This window comes from Vipera berus (genome assembly GCF_964194415.1).
Source record: "Vipera berus genome assembly, chromosome: 6".
Classification (NCBI taxonomy): domain Eukaryota; kingdom Metazoa; phylum Chordata; class Lepidosauria; order Squamata; family Viperidae; genus Vipera; species Vipera berus.
In genome coordinates this window covers 20,611,690-20,631,094 of record NC_138208.1, presented here as the reverse complement: position 1 = coordinate 20,631,094, position 19,405 = coordinate 20,611,690, and the positions used below count along the sequence as shown (strand labels likewise).

Genomic DNA, 19,405 nt, shown 5'->3' with positions numbered 1-19,405 from the left:
TTAATTCTTCTAACATCTCTTGCTGTTGTGCACCTTTTCCTGCCTTTACCAGTGTGGCTTTGTAGTGACTGAGTTTCCTTATACCTCTTCAAAAACTTAGAAATGCCACCTTTGATTAGGTTTACACCAATTTTTCTTCTAATTTCTTTATAACTGTAGCCTTGTTCACTTAATAATGCTATTTTACATCTCTTTATGGGTGACCAGTCAACTCTTTGTACCATTACTTTAATTTTATTATGTTTTACATGCTCACTAAATGAAAGAACACAAAAAAACCCAACCAACTTGATAGTGATCACATAACACACTGACAAATGTCCTCCTCTCAGCTTCAATACATGACATCAATAACTGAATTCTACTGTGATCTGATTGGCTCATTGCCCAAACAAGATGACACCTGATTGGTTCTCTAAACACTCCTGCTCATTGGCTACAATCAGATGAAGGAAAGCTACCTGATATCAACCTAAGCAAGTTGTGCTTTCTTTTTCTGGTTATTTGGCTATAGCTTTTCATTGAATATGGATAATTGAACAAACTTTGTTGCATTACATTCTTGATTAAATTATTTTTCCATTGATATATGGAAAAATATATATGGTACTATATATATGGTATATATGATATATGGTACTATTCCAAAATGAAGTGGTGTTATTAGCCATCAAACCTCAAATGTACACTTTTCCCAAAAGGTTTCCACAATTTTGGCCACTACTATATATAATATAGGTGGCAATAATGTTTTCTGTATATTTAGATTGAACCAAAGAATGGACCTCTAAGTGGTGGAATTTTGTTGACAATAAGAGGATCTAACTTGGGCATAAAGGCTGAAGATGTCAAAGAAATAATGGTAGCCAACACTGAATGTCAATTTAGAAAAGAATTCTATTCTGTTTCTACCAAGTAAGTAATTTCTGATAACTTTGACAAAAGTGAGTACCCAAGAAATAAAAATAAAGTCTGCATACCAGTGACTACATAAATGTAAAATAAAATAACTTTAAATATAATCAATGTAATACAGAATTTGGAATATATAATAACTGTTAATATATTTTGAGAGTTGTTTTAATTATTTTGCTGCTGTTTAAAAGTATAATTAAAAGATATACAATAACAGCCATCTATTTTTATAATCTTGGGACTACAATCAATTTTTTTTTATTTCATCAGCTGATATTTCCAGTGATATCACTGAAGAAAGATTTCTACACTTTCACAAAAATTGAGTTTTCTCTTGTTCAAATAAATGATATAATTAATTGCTTTTTTATCATAAAGGCCCTAGGATAATGAGACCCTCTAAACATATATTTTTTACATATCTTGGTGTTAGGCTTATGATCTAAATCTGTGTGTGTTCTTGTATGCATGTAGTTCAAGAATGGACTAGCTGGTAATATGCAGACTGTTAAACCTTTATATGTCGTTTTGTGTTTTTATAAACAGAATTGTATGTGAAGTTGGGCAAGGGTCAATGGAAAAAACAGGTGAAATTCAAGTTAATATAAATGGACAATATGGCACATCCACAAATGAAGTGCAATTTACATATCAGGTGAGTGTATATATGTATTCTTTGTGTCTATATTTGTGTACATTCATGTGTATGGAAAATCTTATTCCTTTTTATTTACTGTATATTTGCTCATCTGTTACTGGGGAACATTAAAGATCATCTCAAAAGAAAATCAATAAGCCTAGTGATATCATACTGAGAAACCGTATTGTATCAGGACTCAACGTATCAGGACTATTTTGCCATTGCCGGCAATGGGGTGGGCACGGCTTCTGTGTGACGCATCTGGCCCACAGGCCGGCAGTTTGACACTCTGTGCTAGAGCTACTAGAGCCAGTGGTAATGAAGAAAAAAAATAGTTTCAGCCAATATAGTAGTACTATCCTCCAACCCCTATATTCAATTGCAGACATCCCTGCTTGTCAGCTCTAGGTAGGCTAGACCATGAAATCAACTCTACAGTAAGCCAAAACTACTTTTATTGAGATTGGCTATAATAACAGAATCTTTCAAGTCTGATTGTAGTGTACATCTTTCTTCTTGTAGTTCAATGAATTAGAAAGATGTCTGAGATGCTTTTGAATGTTATTTGGCCATTTTGGACTTTAAATATGTTTTACCCTTATTCTCTTGGCAACAGAGCTTGCATATCTCCATTAAGGACATCTTCCTTATTCTATGCTACTTCAAGCCTGAAAGCTGCATTTTGAAGCAGAGAGGGTGGACCTGAGAAATTTAGTTTGAAAGACCTTTAAGAGACTTTTGTTAAAGAACAGCACAACCTGCCCCCAAATAAAAATCTTGAATCAGGATTTGGGCCTCAAAAGATTTAAAATCCGAAGATACAAATTCCCTTCCCCTGGTTAAAAAAAGAGTCCTGGTTGCCATCAAAGATTTAGATGCTTCTCTGATATATTTTATAGTGACTTTCCTGTATCCTATAGAGTAGAATCTCCTTCCAGTGCAAAAAGAGTATAGGTTTTCTGCATCTAGCAGTGGTAGAAAATGGAGTTTTGAGTATTGTAATGTCCCTGACGTATCATTTTTTGTTTGCTTGTTTGTTTTTGACATGCATTTAAAAGAGGATGATATTACAAGATACCAAATATATCACAACAATATAACATTAAAAAATAAAATAAAACGGAAAGCACCAGATTATTTATGCAAGACATAAAAAAAGGTAAAGGTAAAGGTTCCCCCGCACATGTGTGCTAGTCATTTCCGACTCTAGGGGCTGGTGCTCATCTCCGTTTCAAAACCGAAGAGCCAGCGCTTGTCCGAGGACGTCTCTGTGGTCATGTGGCCGGCATGACTAGACGCCAAAGGCGCACGGAACACTGTTACCTTCCCACCATAGTGGTCCCTATTTTTCTACTTGCATTTTTACGTGCTTTCGAACTGCTAGGTTGGCAGAAGCTGGGACGAGTAACGCGCTCACTCTGTTACGCGGCACTTGGGATTCGACCCGCCAAACTGCCGACCTTCTGATCGACAAGCTCAGCGTCCTAACCCACTGAGCCACCGCGTCCCTATGCAAGACATAGCAATTATTAAAAATTTAGCAACCTTATTGGAAATAGTTGATTGCCAGGGAGAAAAATGACAATCTCCTGCTCAGAGGAGCGATTAAAATTTGTTTATAATTGGTGTTACAATTCTGCCCTTCATTTATTTTATAGAGGGCATTCTACGAGTACTTGTAAAAGCAATTTGACTTCTAAAATATACAGGTGGAATTTTCATAGGGGATACTGCTATAACTGCTCTGATTTGCCAGCTGGGGCCAAGATGAAGAGTCTCATATGTGAAATGTTAAAGTATTTGGGAATGGAGCAAGGAAAGCTGTAATGGATATGGGGAACTCTGAATCCAACTCTTTGCAGATCAGGGTTCCTGTAGAGAACCAGGAAGATGACTTTGAAGGAAATAGACAAGAAGCATTTATAAACAAAAAGGGTGGATTTAGACACATCTTTCCCAAGGCCTTCATGGTTGCTCTACTACGTGGTAGTTTATGGCATATTTCTTGACTTCCATTCCCTCTAATATTGATGGTTGTTCCTAAAATATACCACTTCCGCATTTTTCATTATCCATTCTAAGTTGCAGTACTTTTTATAATTAGTTACATTTAATCTTAATACTGTTTTTGTGCTGTGCTCTGACTTTCATTACTGAAGTTTGAAGATCATTTGCATTTTCAGCTATTATTAAATATTTATATGCAACTTTTGAATTAAAAATATCAGATGTATATCAGTATTAGTGTTTTGTAGTTTTATCCATAATAGAATTCAAAATGCATATTCCCCCTACACACACCCTACACGGGATCTGTGTAGCTCCTCTTCTGATGGTTTTTCTGTAAGTCTTTAAAAACCTGGCTGCTCTTCCAATCCTTGGGTCAAGGTGTTAGTGGGGCCCCATTAATGATGTTTTTTGTTAGATGGACTGTGTTTGTGCAGGCCCTTGGGATTTTGTTTTCTTTTTGTTCTTATTTTTAATGTAAGCCAGCCAGAATAATTGTTAGATCAGGTAGCTCATGAATAAACAAATGTTGGTCTAAGATCAAGGAAGCCCTATATAAAGGAGACTGAATTGTCTAAATGTACAGTATTTCACTGTCAGGTGGTACAACACAAAAATATTATCTAGCAGCAAGTTCCCCATTCGAAATCCTTCATGCAGCCATTTGTGCCAATTCTGGTTCAGCTATCTAACATAAAACTTGCCTATTATACTCAAAAGGCTAATAGATTAGATCAGGGGTAGGCAACCTTGGCTCTTTTATGACTCGTGGACTTCAACTCCCAGAATTCCTGAGCCAGCATGGCTCAGTTTGGAAACCTCTCCCTTTCCCCTCAGCATGGCTGGCTCAGGAATTCTGGGAGTTGAAGTCCACGAGTCATAAAAGAGCCAAGGTTGCCTACCCCTGGATTAGATGAATCCCCTTACTGTCTTGTGAATAAGCATAGCAATCACCTTCTTCTAGTCCTTGGGAATATTTTCTGTTTTGGAGGTAAATTAAGAAGAAAGAAGAGGTGGCCATGTGTCAAAAAGCTTATTAAGAAATTCTGGTGAAATACAGATGTACCTGGGGCTTAGGAAATCTGAAAGGGAGACCAGCAGACAAGAATCTTAACATGGAACCATAGTGCCTTCATTTCAAAAGATAGTTTGAAATTGCTTTGAGATGAATAGGGTAGATTCCTATAATACAGGGATAAGTAATCTAGTGCCCACCCAGCATTTTACGTTTCAGTTCCATTAGCTTCAGCTAATATAATCAGAAGTAATAAAAGGTGTAATTGAAAATATCTAGAAGGAACCAGTTGCTTGTAGATTCTTGCTGTCTGGCCCTCTGAAGTATGGATTCTCCTCCTCTTCCTCCTCCTCCTCCCCACCACCACTTCAAGAGTCAAGGGAGATCCAAAGTTCTGGTTTTGCTCTTCTAGCAGCCTCAACCATTGTTATTTGATGCCGGTGTGCGTCTTTGATGAAGTATACATTGACTCCTATTATTAACACATACAGAATTATCTTTTTAAAAAAGTTTAAAATAAAATTCAAGAAATATATATTGTTACAGAAAATCAAAGTTAGCTTATTCTGTGGAATGATTCTTTTTCTGCTTGTGCAAATTCAGCTTTTCTATTGGAAAACCACAGAGAGGAAATATTAGTCACAAGAAGAAGGAAGTCTAATAAAGTAAGGTTCTACATTTAGGCAGCAAAAATCAAATGCACAGGTATAGTATAGGGGGTACCTTGCTCAATAGTAGCAACTGTGAGAGGGATCTCGGAGTCCTAGTGGACAATCACTTCAATATGAGCCAGCAGTGTGCTGCAGCTGCCAAAAAAGCCAACACAGTGCTAGGCTGCATTAACAGAGGGATAGAATCAAGATCGCGTGAAGTACTAATACCACTTTACAATGCCTTGGTAAGGCCACACCTGGAATACTGCATCCAGTTTTGGTCACCACGATGTAAAAAAGATGTCGAGACTCTAGAAAGAGTACAGAGAAGAGCAACAAAGATGATTGGGGGACTGGAGGCTAAAACATATAGGGAACGGTTGCTGGAATTGGGTATGTGTAGTTTAATGAAGAGAAGGGTGAGGGGTGACATGATAGCAGTGTTCCAATATCTCAGGGGCTGCCACAAAGAAGAGGGAGTCAAGCTATTCTCCAAAGCACCTGAAGGCAGGACAAGAAGCAATGGATGGAAACTAGTCAAGGAGAGAAGCAACCTAGAACTAAGGAGAAACTTCCTGACAGTTAGAACAATTAACCAGTGGAACAACCTGCCTCCAGAAGCTGTGAATGCTCCAACACTGGAAGTTTTTAAGAAGAGACTGGCCAGCCATTTGCCTGAAATGATATAGGGTTTCCTGCCTGAGCAGGGGGTTGGACTAGATGACCTCCAAGGTCCCTTCTAACTTTATTATTATTATTATTATTATTATTATTATTATTATTATTATTATTATTATTATTATTATTATTATTATTATTATTTAGACTATTAAGCCAAAATTAGGAAAAAAGTGTAGTTGTTTTGCCATTCTCTATAGCAACAATAGGTTGCACTTGGATCCTTTATTGTGACATTTCAGTTCTCATGAGCATTTTTACGCTTTCATTTTAAAATTCATCATTACAGGGCTGTGTATAAAGCTACAGTAACAAAAATTCTAATATAGTTTATTTAACTGCATTAACACCTCGCGCTTTCTTCCAAGCACCTGTGATTGACATCAGTGGGTCTATTTTTGCTTTTGCTTTTCATTTTCATAAAATTTAGTTGAGGCAGATCAGAATGAAATATTCTGAGTCCAGGATCTGCTAATGTATTTTATATGGATTTAAAATCACATCTCTTTGATCAAAGCCAAGACTCTAAGCCAAGACCCTATAGCATTTTGGACAGCAGTGTAATAGGATATAGCCAATGAAGAATTCCATGATATCCCATTTTATTTTATTAGAAAAGGACTGAAATGATTGGCTTGGTAGGTTCCTTGTAGATTTACAATGAAGAGACATTTCCAGATCTATGGCATGAACTTTGACTTTTTTATATTGCATTTTATTTGTGAAATTTGTACACCACCTAAGTCTTGAATAGCAGTTGATGTTCAAATCAAGGAAGCTAGTCTGGTTGTATTGTTTTAATAGCTTTTGTCCCTGAAATAGCCTGTGGCTGCTGTTTGTGGGTAATTTATCCTGCAGAAGATTTATTCTTTTTTATTTAGAGATCAGCTTTGATCCTAAATAGCGGTTTGTTTGTTTTTTGCTGCTGGAACAAAATTGTTCCCTGAAATACTATCTTTTTAAAGAAAATACAAAAAAGAACTCTAATTTAAAAACAATAGGTGGAGGACCCTATTTTTTAATTTTGGAGGGAAAGCAATAAAACATTTTCCATTTTTGAAACAGCAGTTAATCATATTTAAAATTTTATGACTTCATTATTTCAATAATTCTCAATTATGACCTTTAACAATCTCAGCAATTATGGTCACCAATCTTACTAATCTGTTGTTGTTGTTAGTTGCAAAGTCGTGTCCAACCCATCGCGACCCTATGGACAACGTTCCTCCAGGCCTTCCTGTCCTCTACCAACTTCTGGAGTCCATTTAAGCTCACACCTACTGCTTCAGTGACTCCATCCAGCCACCTCATTCTCTGTCATCCCGTTCTTCTATTGCCCTCAATCTTTCCCAGCATTAGGCTCTTCTCCAGTGAGTCCTTCCTTCTCATTAGGTGGCCAAAGTATTTGAGTTTTAGCTTCAGGATCTGGCCTTCTAAAGAGCAGTCAGGGTTGATCTCCTCTAGGACTGACTGGTTTGATCGTCTTGCAGTCCAAGGGACTCGCAGGAGTCTTCTCCAGCACCATAGTTCAAAGGCTTCAATTCTTTGGCGCTCAGCCTTTCTTATGGTCCAACTTTCACTGCCATACATTGCAACTGGGAAGACCATAGCCTTGACTATACGCACTTTTGTTGACAGGGTGATGTCTCTGCTTTTTAGTGTGCTGTCTAGATTTGCCATGGCTTTCCTCCCGAGGAGCAAGCGCCTTTAAATTTCTTGGCTACAGTCCCCATCTGCAGTGATCTTGGAGCCCAGGAAAATAAAATCTGTCACTACCTCCATTTCTTCCCCATCTATTTGCCAGGAATTGAGAGGGCCAGATGCCATGATCTTGGTTTTCTTAATGTTTAGTTTCAACCCAAGTTTTGCACTCTCCTTCTTCACTCGCAACAAGAGGCTCTTTAGTTCCTCTTCACTTTCTGCCATTAGAGTGGTATCATCTGCATATCTTAGGTTGTTGATGTTCCTTCCGGCAATCTTAATTCCAACTTTTGATTCATCTAGCCCTGCCTTTCTCATGATGTGCTCTGCATATAAGTTAAATAGGCAAGGCGACAGTATACAGCCTTGCCGGACTCCTTTCCCAATTTTGAACCAATCAGTGGTTCCGTGTCCAGTTCTCACTGTTGCTTCTTGGCCCGCATATAGGTTTCTCAAGAGACAAATAAGATGGTCTGGTACACCCATCTCTTTAAGGACTTGCCACAGTTTCTTATGATCCACACAATCAAAGGCTTTAGCATAGTCAATGAAGCAGAAGTAGATGTTTTTCTGGAACTCTAGCTTTCTCTTACTAATCTAGTTTGCTTCATTTCTCCAAATTATCAATGTTACCTATTTATTTTCCATTTTAATTCTGGTCTGAAGCATTTCAAAGTAAACCCTTAAAGCCTCTTTGACTTCTGCTGTGCCATGTCACTATACTTCATATGGAAATTCAAGGGTAATCCATTTCTCTAGGTCAGGGGTGGGCAACTATGGCCCCTTTATGACTGTGGACCAAAATTATCCAAAATTCCAGCTCAGGAATTCTGAGAGTTGAAGTCCACAGGTCATAAAGGGGCCATAGTTGCCCAGTCCTGCTCTAGGTTCCTTGATATTAGGAAATAAAGAGAAAAGGAGGAAGGGAGGGGGACAGTTGTTTTGGGGGACAATTGATTGCTAAATCAATTTGGGGGACAATTGTTTGGGGGGACAATTTGTGATAAAAAAAGGCTTGAGGGTAGGTAAAGGATGGGTGAAGGATGTGAGATAGATATATGAGAAGACTAGAAAAGAATCTTCTAGAAAAGGACTAGAAGAGGAAGCTGATGTTGAGATAGCAGCAACAGGGCAGGGTGAAAAAAGCATAGACGCTAAGGGCAGGGTAAATTTGATAATTAAGAATAGTGACTTATTCTTGGGCAGCAATGGGGAATCTAAGAGAAATGGCATGAGGATTGTGACTTATCCCCCTGCCATTTAAAGAGTCCCTTTATCCCAACCACCACCTTTTGCCTTTAGGTGATGGCTTTAGGTTCTTATAACACAAGGACATACAAGGACAAAACATTTTCTCTATTTATTTTTCAACGCCATATTTGAAACTTTGATTTTCAACACTAGTCCTTCCAAATGGAGGACTCAGGCTCTAAGAAGCATTCTAATTGAGTCTCAGTCTGTTAAGTCTATTGAGTCTCTCCTATTAAGAGATGTGTATGTCTTGAGGTGTTACTATACACTCTGCCCAAAGAAATTAATAGCATATATTCACCCACTAGCCTTTCAGCATGCAAGGAAATGAAACTTAATCTTACTTGGAATAAGGATATAAAGCTTCACCCACAAGTTCCTGAGGAACCAGTTCCTTTCTTGTTTCGTCTTGGTGATAGATGTTTAGCATGCATTGTAGATGCATTTGACTTACTAGGAATATAGTTTTAGGACATTATGGTTTTGTCCTAGCATAAGACAAAACAACACAATTGTACATTTAAGTTATAGAAACTATAGCCTATAATATCAGTGTTGTGATAATGGGGTTGGTATAGGATCATATCTAATTCCTCACTAATTGTTCAGTATATGACTTGGAAGAGGTGGCAATGGAGGAGGATGAGTCAGTTCTCTTTATTTAACTGTGTAGAAAAACACATGGCTATTCGGTAATGCCACTACAAAATAACAGAATTACCGGATAGGTTTATGAACTTAAACTTGACTTTTCTTCATTTTTTCCATAAAAAAGAAACAGTTACTCACTTGGAATAACTCCAGATGAGCAGGATAGTACTTTTTCTCCCATGCTTCTATAAGGTGTAGATTAAGTTCATCTTAATTTCTTACTGGGGCTGATATATGGTAGAGAGGAGAACCTTGAATTTTATATTTGATCTCTACGTTTAATCTGTGATACAATGTGATAATGATGATGCCTTCATAGTCAATTAAAAAAAATTGCTTCATGTGTTCAGATTTTATATTTTATAACCTTTCATGGTGTGCATGTCTACAAATAAAAATCCAGTATTTGAGTAAGCTTTAAGACTTAAAATTATGAAGGGTTGTTTATAGAAAAATCTTTCTCAGTTGTTATGTTTGAAAGAATGGAATAAATCCCAGTTTCCAGTAACAATAATTATTAATTTACTAGTTACTACATGTATTATTTATAGAGATTTCCTATCTCTCTCACACTTTTCCCCCTCCCCCCCCACATCACAGAACTAGACTGCATTAGTGCAAAGTTACATCCTCTCCTAAATTAATCTGTTAAACCTCATTATAAGTATACTTACTGTTCTTCAGTAAGTAAACAAAAGAAAACAAAAAAGATTTCCTAAAGCAGCATTTCAAATGTGAATTGCATTTCAAATGTTTTGGTGGCTCTTAGAAAAAATTACAACTGCACCTGAAATAACATCATATTTCTACATAAATATTTGGGAAGAGAACAATCAAAGTTGTTTAACTGACTGCACCATATATTCTTTTATATTATAATTAAGAGAGAGATCAGTAACCTTCCTTGATTTTTAGCAGTAATCAGATTCCTAATAAGTTACAACCTAATCTATGGTTTCTGCCTGCTGAGTACATGCCAAGCAGAGTTGGAGTACTCTGAATTCCTTTAATTAAACAGTGCCATCTATTGGGACCCAGAAAATATCCCTTTTGTGTTGCAGAGCCTGCCCTCTGGAATATACCCCTTGAAAGGAAGAATAGAATAGAATAGAATAGAATAGAATAGAATAGAATAGAATAGAATAGAATAGAATAGAATAGAATAGAATAGAATAGAATAGAATAGAATAGAATAGAATAGAATAGAATAGAATAGAATAGAATAGAATAGAATAGAATAGAATAGAATAGAATAGAATAGCAGAGTTGGAAAGGACCTTGTAGGTCATCTAATCCAACCCCTGGCCCAAGCAGGCGACCCTGAACCATTTCTGACAGATGTCAATCCAGACTCTTCTTGAAAGCTTCCAATGATGAAGCTCCCACAACTTCTGAAGGCAAGCTGTTCCATTGGTTGATTGTTCTCACAAGGGTTCCCCCTTGGTAGCATTTCATAACACATTGAACACCTGGTTGGGCATTTGGATTCTATACAGCAACCAAATCCTATCTTGTATTGTGTTTTATAGTTTTTATTGGTTTGTGAGCTGCCCAGAGTTGGTTGGAATCAGGCAATCCTTAAACTGGATTAAATAAAATAATTTGTACATGATGCAACTTATAAAGACATGCTTACAATCATACCAAGGAAGTAATCTTTATTTAAACCTTAATTTAAATAAAGCCAGGTCCTATTATGCTAAAAGCATATGCCATAATGTATATGTTCAGCAATATTGCTCAGTGAAGACAGCTGTAGCAGAATTTCTTGAAGTACATGAATTCAAGGGAAGTATTCTCTCTACATGTGTTTTGGTTGCATGAGAATATGGGAATGGGGAAAAGGAATGAAAGTGATTGGGTGAATATTTAGTTATCATTTATTTATGTGTTTTGTATAGCTTCCCATTCGTATATTGTATACAGGTAGTCTTTGACTTACAACAGTTCATTTAGTGACCTTTCAAAAGTACAACGGCATTGCAGCATCCCCATGGTTACATGATCAAAACTGAGATGCTTGGTAACTGACTCATATTTGTGACGTGTGCAGTCATAACTTTCTGACAAGCAAAGTCAATGGGGAAGCCAGATTCACTTAACAACCGTGTGTTACTAACTTAACGACTACAGTGATTCACTTAATAACTGTGGCAAGAAAGGTCGTAAAATGGTGCAAAATGTATTTAACAAATGTCTCACTTAGGAACAGAAATTTCGGGGTCTATTGTAGTCATAATTCGAGACCTATCTATTCTGTATAATCACTTACCTCACATAATGTCTCGGGGTGGCAATAATAAGGCAATGAAAATTCAAAATAGCCATTAAAACAATCCATTTAAATTAAAAAGATAAAAACAGATTTTTTTAAAAAAACAGAATGTCAGTAAAACATACAAAGTACATTTCACTATTGTGTGTTGAACCATTTATTTAATTATTCTATTTTGATTCAGTCTTGACTCCTGAAAACTGCCTGGACAAGTTCCTGCAGTTTTCTTGGCAAGAATTTTGGAACTGGTTGCTACTGTCTTTTTCCTAGAGCCAAGATGTATGATTAGCCACAGATTACTGAGCTGGATTTGTGCTTAAGACAGGACTAGAACTCACAGTCTCCTGGTTTCTAACCTGGTGCCTTAACCAGTACACCAGACTGGCTCTGTAGGAGGTGAATAGATCCATTGTTTCAGAGAATTCAGGGTGAGCCTAAGTTAGAGGGGAAAAATATTTCGATGAAGTGGGGATATTGCTTGTCTCGGCATTACCACAATCAAAATTGAGAAATTCAAAATCTCACAGCTGTGCATACTTTGATTCTAAAAAGACCTTTCATTAAATTTATAGCACTAAAAAGGTTTATGGCTTGCTTTATTGGCCTATTAAAAAAAACATTCGGTGTATAGAGGCAGCTTTGTTGAACACTGGATTATATTAGAAGTACAAGAAAGTACCTGCCCTATTTTCTATTATAAAAGAGCATCTTCAAAATTTAAATGTGTATGTACAGTATGACCTTTATCGTCTGTTTTTTGTTACTGTGCACTTGAGTTTGAATGTTCATGCTAAAATACAAAGCACAGAAACAAAAAAAGAGCAAAACCAAGATATGAAAAAGTCAATTATTTTATCTCTAATTGATTTTAGGAGTAGAATTATAGACACATTCCGTTTCCTCCACTGAAATCAATGAGCTCTTGCTGTGTGCTGTGCATTTGATATATTGAATAGAAGGTTGAGCAAAGACTGAAGGGATCTGATTTTAAATCGCAATACAATCATGAAGCTGGCTGGGTAATTGAGACCAGTTACTGTCACTCCAGAAAGCCTATTTCACATGGGGTTTGTGTAGACAAAATATGTTCAATTACAGCTGGCCATAAGTATTTAAACTTCCAATATCAGACTTTCAATTAACAGGTGCTGCCGAGACTTTCTGATCTGCTGTTGTATTACTTTATTGTGTATCCCATTTGAGAAATAATGTTTTAATTATTTAAGATTTGAAGGGATGACACTGAATATTTTTTGTTTTAACTTTTTAAAATTCACTGACTCATACTTTTGGCCTTAATTCTTTTTAATCATTGGTTTTAAACCATCGTCTAAACTTTTTAAATCAATTATACATTGGGTTTTTCTTTTTAATGAGTTAAACCCCACTTCTGGATGACACTTTCATGATAAAGCCAGGTAGAAATATCATTCACCTGTATAATAAATGTTGTTTAATTTGGCTGGTGAACAAGCAAAAAGACTAAGCTGATTCTTGAATTGATTTCTGTATTTATATGCAAGTAGTTACACATATTCTGCTTGGCTTAGTAGTCTTTAGAAGCTAGGTTTCTGAAATAGGTTCTGTTAAGCAAGGCAATATCACATTTCCATTCCTTTGTATCTATGCACAAATCAAGGAATTGGGATTGTGATAAATGCAGGACCCTTGACTACTCATCAGAGCTTTCTTATGTTAGGAGTAAAACTGTGTTCTCCTTACAGAACAATGCCTCCCCAGAGGGATTTCAGCTTCACAGAAAATATCCCATCAGTCTTCATATTCTATGATGACATGGTATTTATTTAAATGCAATATATGTAATTATGTGCACAAGACATGTTCCTTTTCTCAGAAGTTGAGAGTGCTGTCTTCAAACAGCTTCTATTCATTTCAATAGGATTGGTACAGAGATATTCTAAGCATGTTAGACCTATACTAACTACAGTGGTTGTGTGTATCTGATGAATCCCAATAAGGATGTCACACATCCTTAAATAATGTGTAACACTGAAATAGGGACGTGGTGGCTCAGTGGGTTAGGACACTGAGCTTGTCGATCAGATGGTCGGCAGTTTGGCGGCTCAAATCCCGAGTGCTGCGTAACAGAGTGAGCGCTTGTTACTCGTCCCAGCTTCTGCCAACCTAGCAGTTCGAAAGCACGTAAAAATGCAAGTAGAAAAATAGGGACCACTACGGTGGTAAGGTAACAGCATTCTGTGCGCCTTTGGCGTCTAGTCATGCCAGCCACATGACCACGGAGACGTCCTCGGGCAAGCGCTGGCTCTTCGGCTTTGAAACTGAGATGAGCACCGGCCCCTAGAGTTGGAAACGACTAGCACGCATGTGCGGGGGAACCTTTACCTTTACCTAACACTGAAATAGTTGCAGGATCCAATCTTGGTTGGTCACAGGGACCAAAATTTTAGTCTTCCAAACTTTCAAGGTCATGTTGGAGCCCATCCTGAAGGAACTTCCTCATAGCAGTGTATGTGCTTTGGGCTTTTCTGGGTGTGATATTTATATGGTGCCTGGTTGTGTATGGCATTTTAGTTATTGATTGTGGTGTTGATGGCTGGCTATTACATCATTGGCTGTTGTTTCCTTGTGCTGCCAAGCCCTCTCTTAAGGGCTGAAATAGTACATTTCCCCCAGAGTGATGGAGTCACAAAATATCCAATATGAGAATGTGACATAATAACAGTTCTATCTTTCTAGTCTGAGAGTTCATAAAAAGGAAGATATGTGCTACTCATACAGTTTGCTCCTCAAAACATTCTCCATTTCTCTTCCAGGAGCTCTTAGAAAAAAATGTAGATGACAAAAATATGACATAGAAATACCTATTTTGTACAATGTCACTGTCTCATGTCAGAGTGAATATCGTATAACATGCAATTAATATTTTAAAATATTTTATATAAGTACTGCAAAGTAAATGACTAATCACCCACAACTTACCACATAGGCTGGGGAATTCTAGGAATTGAAGTCCACAAGTCTTTAAAATTGCCAAATTTGGACACCCCTGTTCTAAAACACGACATACATTTCTCTTAGGGGGCTGTTTCCCACAGTGCTTGCAAAAGTGATATTAGCAGGAATAAAGGACTGCATGTATAATCTGTGTTTGTATTCTTGTAACTCTCATGGTTGATTCAAAATCATGTGAGGCATTTCTTCCTCTTTTTGTGTGAGAGTGAACAATAGTTCCCAGCAAACACCAACCTACTTTAAGTCTGCCTTAGACAAAAACCAGACCACCATAGCCATATCATCAGCTGTTGTAAATCAGTAGTAGTCAGCTGTAAAGCCGTAAAGTTCCAGCCATCAATCCATGTCCTCTCCTATAAATACCTCCCTTTTTACATGGATCTGCATTCCCCAATTTGTTTTACTGTTAAATGTTTTCAGGCTAAGAATGCAGAGCTGCCTGTCTTTTCCCCAGCACTTCTCAAAGTTGCTACCTTATTGCATTTTTTTTATCATTCCAAAATAATTCAGAGAAGTGACATTGACAATATTCAATTAATTTAAGCAAATTTAAAATCAAATTCCATTTTGTCCTGGCCCCATTCACTTCTTGTCTCCCCACATATCCTTCCCTGTTCTCAGCTCTGCAATTTTACGGCAGAGTTGCAATAAAGGGCCAAGGTTTCAGCAGCCAATTTCAGTTCTAAATTAAGAGGAAATAAACATGTGGCAATAAATTGCTATGCTATAAAGCTCCCAAGGCATGTTTCATAAGAATATCTTTTTGTGCAGTCATTAAGGTTTCTGTAGCTAGGGCTACTTGTAATATCTATTTATGTAAGAGAGCAATAGGTAGTTGCACTTGGTTTCACTGTGTATAATGAATATACTCAAACTGCTGATAAATACCAAGTCTAGCCCTACAAAACTTGTTTTATGCCTTGTAAAATCAGGCCCAGGCCATTAAGTTTTGTTAAGAAAAATCCATCTAAACCATCTATTACTAAGCTTTCATTTGCAGAGTTCCTGAGTTGAGGCAGTCCATAAGTGGGTATGCCTGTTTTGAAGCTTAATTGACATTATTATCATGTAAAAAGTTTATTCCATTACAAAAGAGAAGATTCATGATGGAGGGATGGGGACAATTAATTGAGCAATCAGAGATAACGGGTACCCATAGTAGACCAAATTTAATCATTATGTTTTTGTGGAGTCATCTCTTTTTTGTGCATTTTAGCATATTGATATGTTGGTTTTTAAACAAAATACAGTAGAAACATTCCCAGTATTTAAACCAGCATACTTTGGAACAAAATGCTTAAAGTATTTTGCTATTAAATAATGGGGATATTTTTTTAAAAAAAAAACACCCACACATACAGGTAGCCCTTGAGTTACAACTATAATTGGGACCAGAATTTCCATTGCTAAGTAAGGTGGATATTAAGTGAATTGTGCCTGATTTTTTGCCACAGTTGTTAAGTGAATCAGTGCACTTACTAAGTGAATCATTCAACAAATCTGGCTTCCCGTTGACTTTCCTTGTTGGAAACCAGCTGGGAAGATCACAAATGGTGATCTTGTTGTCTCCAGGATGTTGCAACCATTATAAATGGTGCCACCGGACGACACCCAGGGATAGGGCCTTCTCAGTGGGTGCGCCTGCCCTTTGAAACCAGCTGCCAGTGGAGCTTAGGACTGCCCCCGACCTCCGTTCATTCCGCCGGGACCTGAAGACCTGGCTCTTCGAGCTCTCTGGCCCAGGCTGGGAATTTTAATTTTAATTTTAATTTTAACTGGGGTTTTATTTGTTCAGGGAGGGATATAATTTTTAATTGTTTTTAACTTTTGTATTTTTGTTTTTAATCACCCTGTAAACCGCCCTGAGTCCTTCGGGAAAGGGCAGTATATAAATGTAATAAAATAAATAAATAAATAAAATAAATAAATACATGCTATTTGCCAAATACCCAAATTTTGATCATGTGACTGCTATGGTTATACATGTGAGGACCAGTTGTAAATCACTTTTTTAGTGCTGTCATAACTATGAATAGTCTCTAAACAGATGGCTGTTAAGTTGAGGACTACCTGAAGGCATTTTTCTGATTTCTTCTGAATGTTTTTGTCTTTCCAGTCTAGTTCCCTTCCTTGTACTAAAACAGGTTTAACCCATTTTAACCAGTCAAAGTCAACCATGTCCTATTACCTAACTGAGTTTTTTAATTATAACTATACAAAAGCAAAACCTGAAACAAAATGGTGTGTTTTCAGGTACAAGGAATGTTCTTGGTTTCATCTCTTTGTAGACCTAAAGCTGGCTTGTATCATACCAATTTTTAACATTCCTATGTGAAGTGATATAAAATCACTAACTAAACATTTGGGATCCAAACCCTAATTTTTATAATATACCATATAAAAGATAAAATGCCTTTGCTCGGGTTTAAATGCCACTTTGGCAGAGTCTTTAAAGTTTCTTGGAAATAGATCGGGCTCTCTAACCATGGGCAAGATCCAGTGCTTTTTTTGTAAAAGAAAAAGGTGCCGGAACTCACACATGTCATACAACCCACCTTGCCTACCCTACAAGGTTCCATCCAAAAAAGGTGCCGGAACTCCGTTCTGAGCGTTCTATGAGAAAAAAAGCCCTGGCAAGATCCATGTCTCTCTTGGCCATTTATCTCACAGTAACTGCATGAAATTGCTAGGCAAGGTCATCTATTGCAACCTTGATGAGACCTAAAGACTGTCAGACTAAACCAGAGATGTTGCTGAGGTTTTAACCAGAATATGGAAGTCCTGAGGGACTAGATAGATTAAAATAAACTCACATTAAATTCATGCAAGGTAGAGAAGCTAGTTGTAATGGGTTGATCTGGCTCACATCTGCCAACAATTTCTACTCTAGATGAGGTCTTACTTCTTCAAAAGGAGCAGGTTTACAACTTGGAGGTTCCACTGGATGCATTGCTTCTGTCCAACAGATGGAAGCTGTGACCAGGGACGCCTCGGCTGCTTGCACTATTTTGACTTCACTTGCAAGCCTTTCAGAGACTGGAAAGCTGTTGGTGTCTGTGGTGCTTTCCCTAATTTCCTTACATTTGGACTACTGTAATGCACTTAATGTGACCTGCTCCTGTTAACTTCCGTTGCTGCCTGGAGCTGCCAGTGGTCTGGCAGTTTTAATGATCATACATTCTTCTATTGTGTCATGGAAAGACTTTCATATACCTGTAAAATCCTGGGAATTTGAGCCTTATTATATTTCTGTTGTACCCTAAAATATCAAAAGTATAAAATTTCAAAGAATCACCAGAAAAAAACACCTATCTTTACTATTTCTTTCTGAGAGCGGCAAAATTATCAGTGATATTTTGGCCAAGATGTTTTCATTCAGACACAGGAGATGTGTAGGTTTCAGTTTTTTAAAAAAAACTGTTTGTAGATCAGCTTACAACAAATTCAGCAAGGTCACAGAACCTCATTATTTGTTTAGGAAATAATTAGTTTTGCACTGCATTTCTCAGCAGGAAGTTTTTATCAAGCTGGGGAGAGGCTATATCTAGTTCAGGAAGTCACACTTTATGCTGTGCAGGCTTGCTTTTAAGGTGCACACCTAAATGCTGCTTTCCAGATCAGCAAATGTTCTGATTTGAGATAGGTGGGCAGGGTTTCTTTATTACACGTGAAAAAATTATCTGCTGCTTTCACAGTTCCTTTCACATGATGGGCTTTGCTGCTCATGCCACTGATGTGATTATATCCAAGAATGTGCTGCAAGAAGCATTATAACCAAGTCTGAAAAAAGTATGCTCTAAAAGAAATTTTTAAAAACTGAATGGGCAGTTTATCCACTATATTATTCCTGAGAACTTGATATCAGTAGCAGCTTATAATAGTTTAACCTTGAGAAGAGCTGTTTATAATAGACTTTATTTTTTTTCTTCCCTGCGTTGTTTATGCACCCTTAAAATGTATTATTACAATGTTTGAAAAATGCATTGTTAAAAGAAATCCAGAATTTAGCTAATCTATGACTTTCTACATTGCAGGATCCTATACCTACAGGAATAAATCCTCTGAAAGGTCCTCAAGCTGGAGGAACAGTTCTAACTATCAGTGGCACAAACTTAGCCACCGGTTCTATTGAAGATGTTAGTGTTTACCTTGATGAAGAACCCTGCAGAGTGTAAGTATAAGATGCATGACCTGTTCTTAATATCCCAGCCCACATACTGTCTTTTATACTGTTGTGCCATTTGTATCATGTATTCCAACCTACATTCTGTCAATAGAACAACTGGTTATCTTGATAGCATGTTGTTATTAACTCTTTAATTTTATGGTGTTTGTTTTTCAATGTTATTCTATTCAGCATTAACACAGGGTTAGGAACTGTACTCCTAGTATATCTAACTACTGGCCATTGATGTAAGTAAGCTAGGCATGTGAACAAAACGTTCCAAATCTAGAAAGTACCAACTTAATGTAATTGCAGCCATCACAGCAACCTGAAATAAATTACCAGTGTTAAGTGAGGTTTTCCTGTATTAATTAAAGAGCCAACATGAAAAGGAACAGGAGTATAGCACCTTCAAAGAAATGGCATCCAGAGTAGAAAATGTCAAAATATGGTGTGGCAT

At 37.1% G+C, this 19,405-nt stretch overlaps 1 protein-coding gene across 3 annotated transcripts in view; it reads left to right on the top strand.

Moving 5' to 3' along the window:
- Positions 1–19,405, top strand: part of PLXNB2 (plexin B2) — a 394,275-nt gene that overhangs the window by 322,093 nt on the left and 52,777 nt on the right. For all 3 annotated transcript variants that reach the window (XM_081330942.1, XM_081330943.1, XM_081330941.1), the window contains 3 exons: positions 767–915; positions 1,462–1,570; positions 18,815–18,951. In XM_081330942.1, the coding sequence (XP_081187068.1) occupies positions 767–915; positions 1,462–1,570; positions 18,815–18,951 (395 nt within the window). The remainder of the gene's footprint in view (positions 1–766; positions 916–1,461; positions 1,571–18,814; positions 18,952–19,405) is intronic.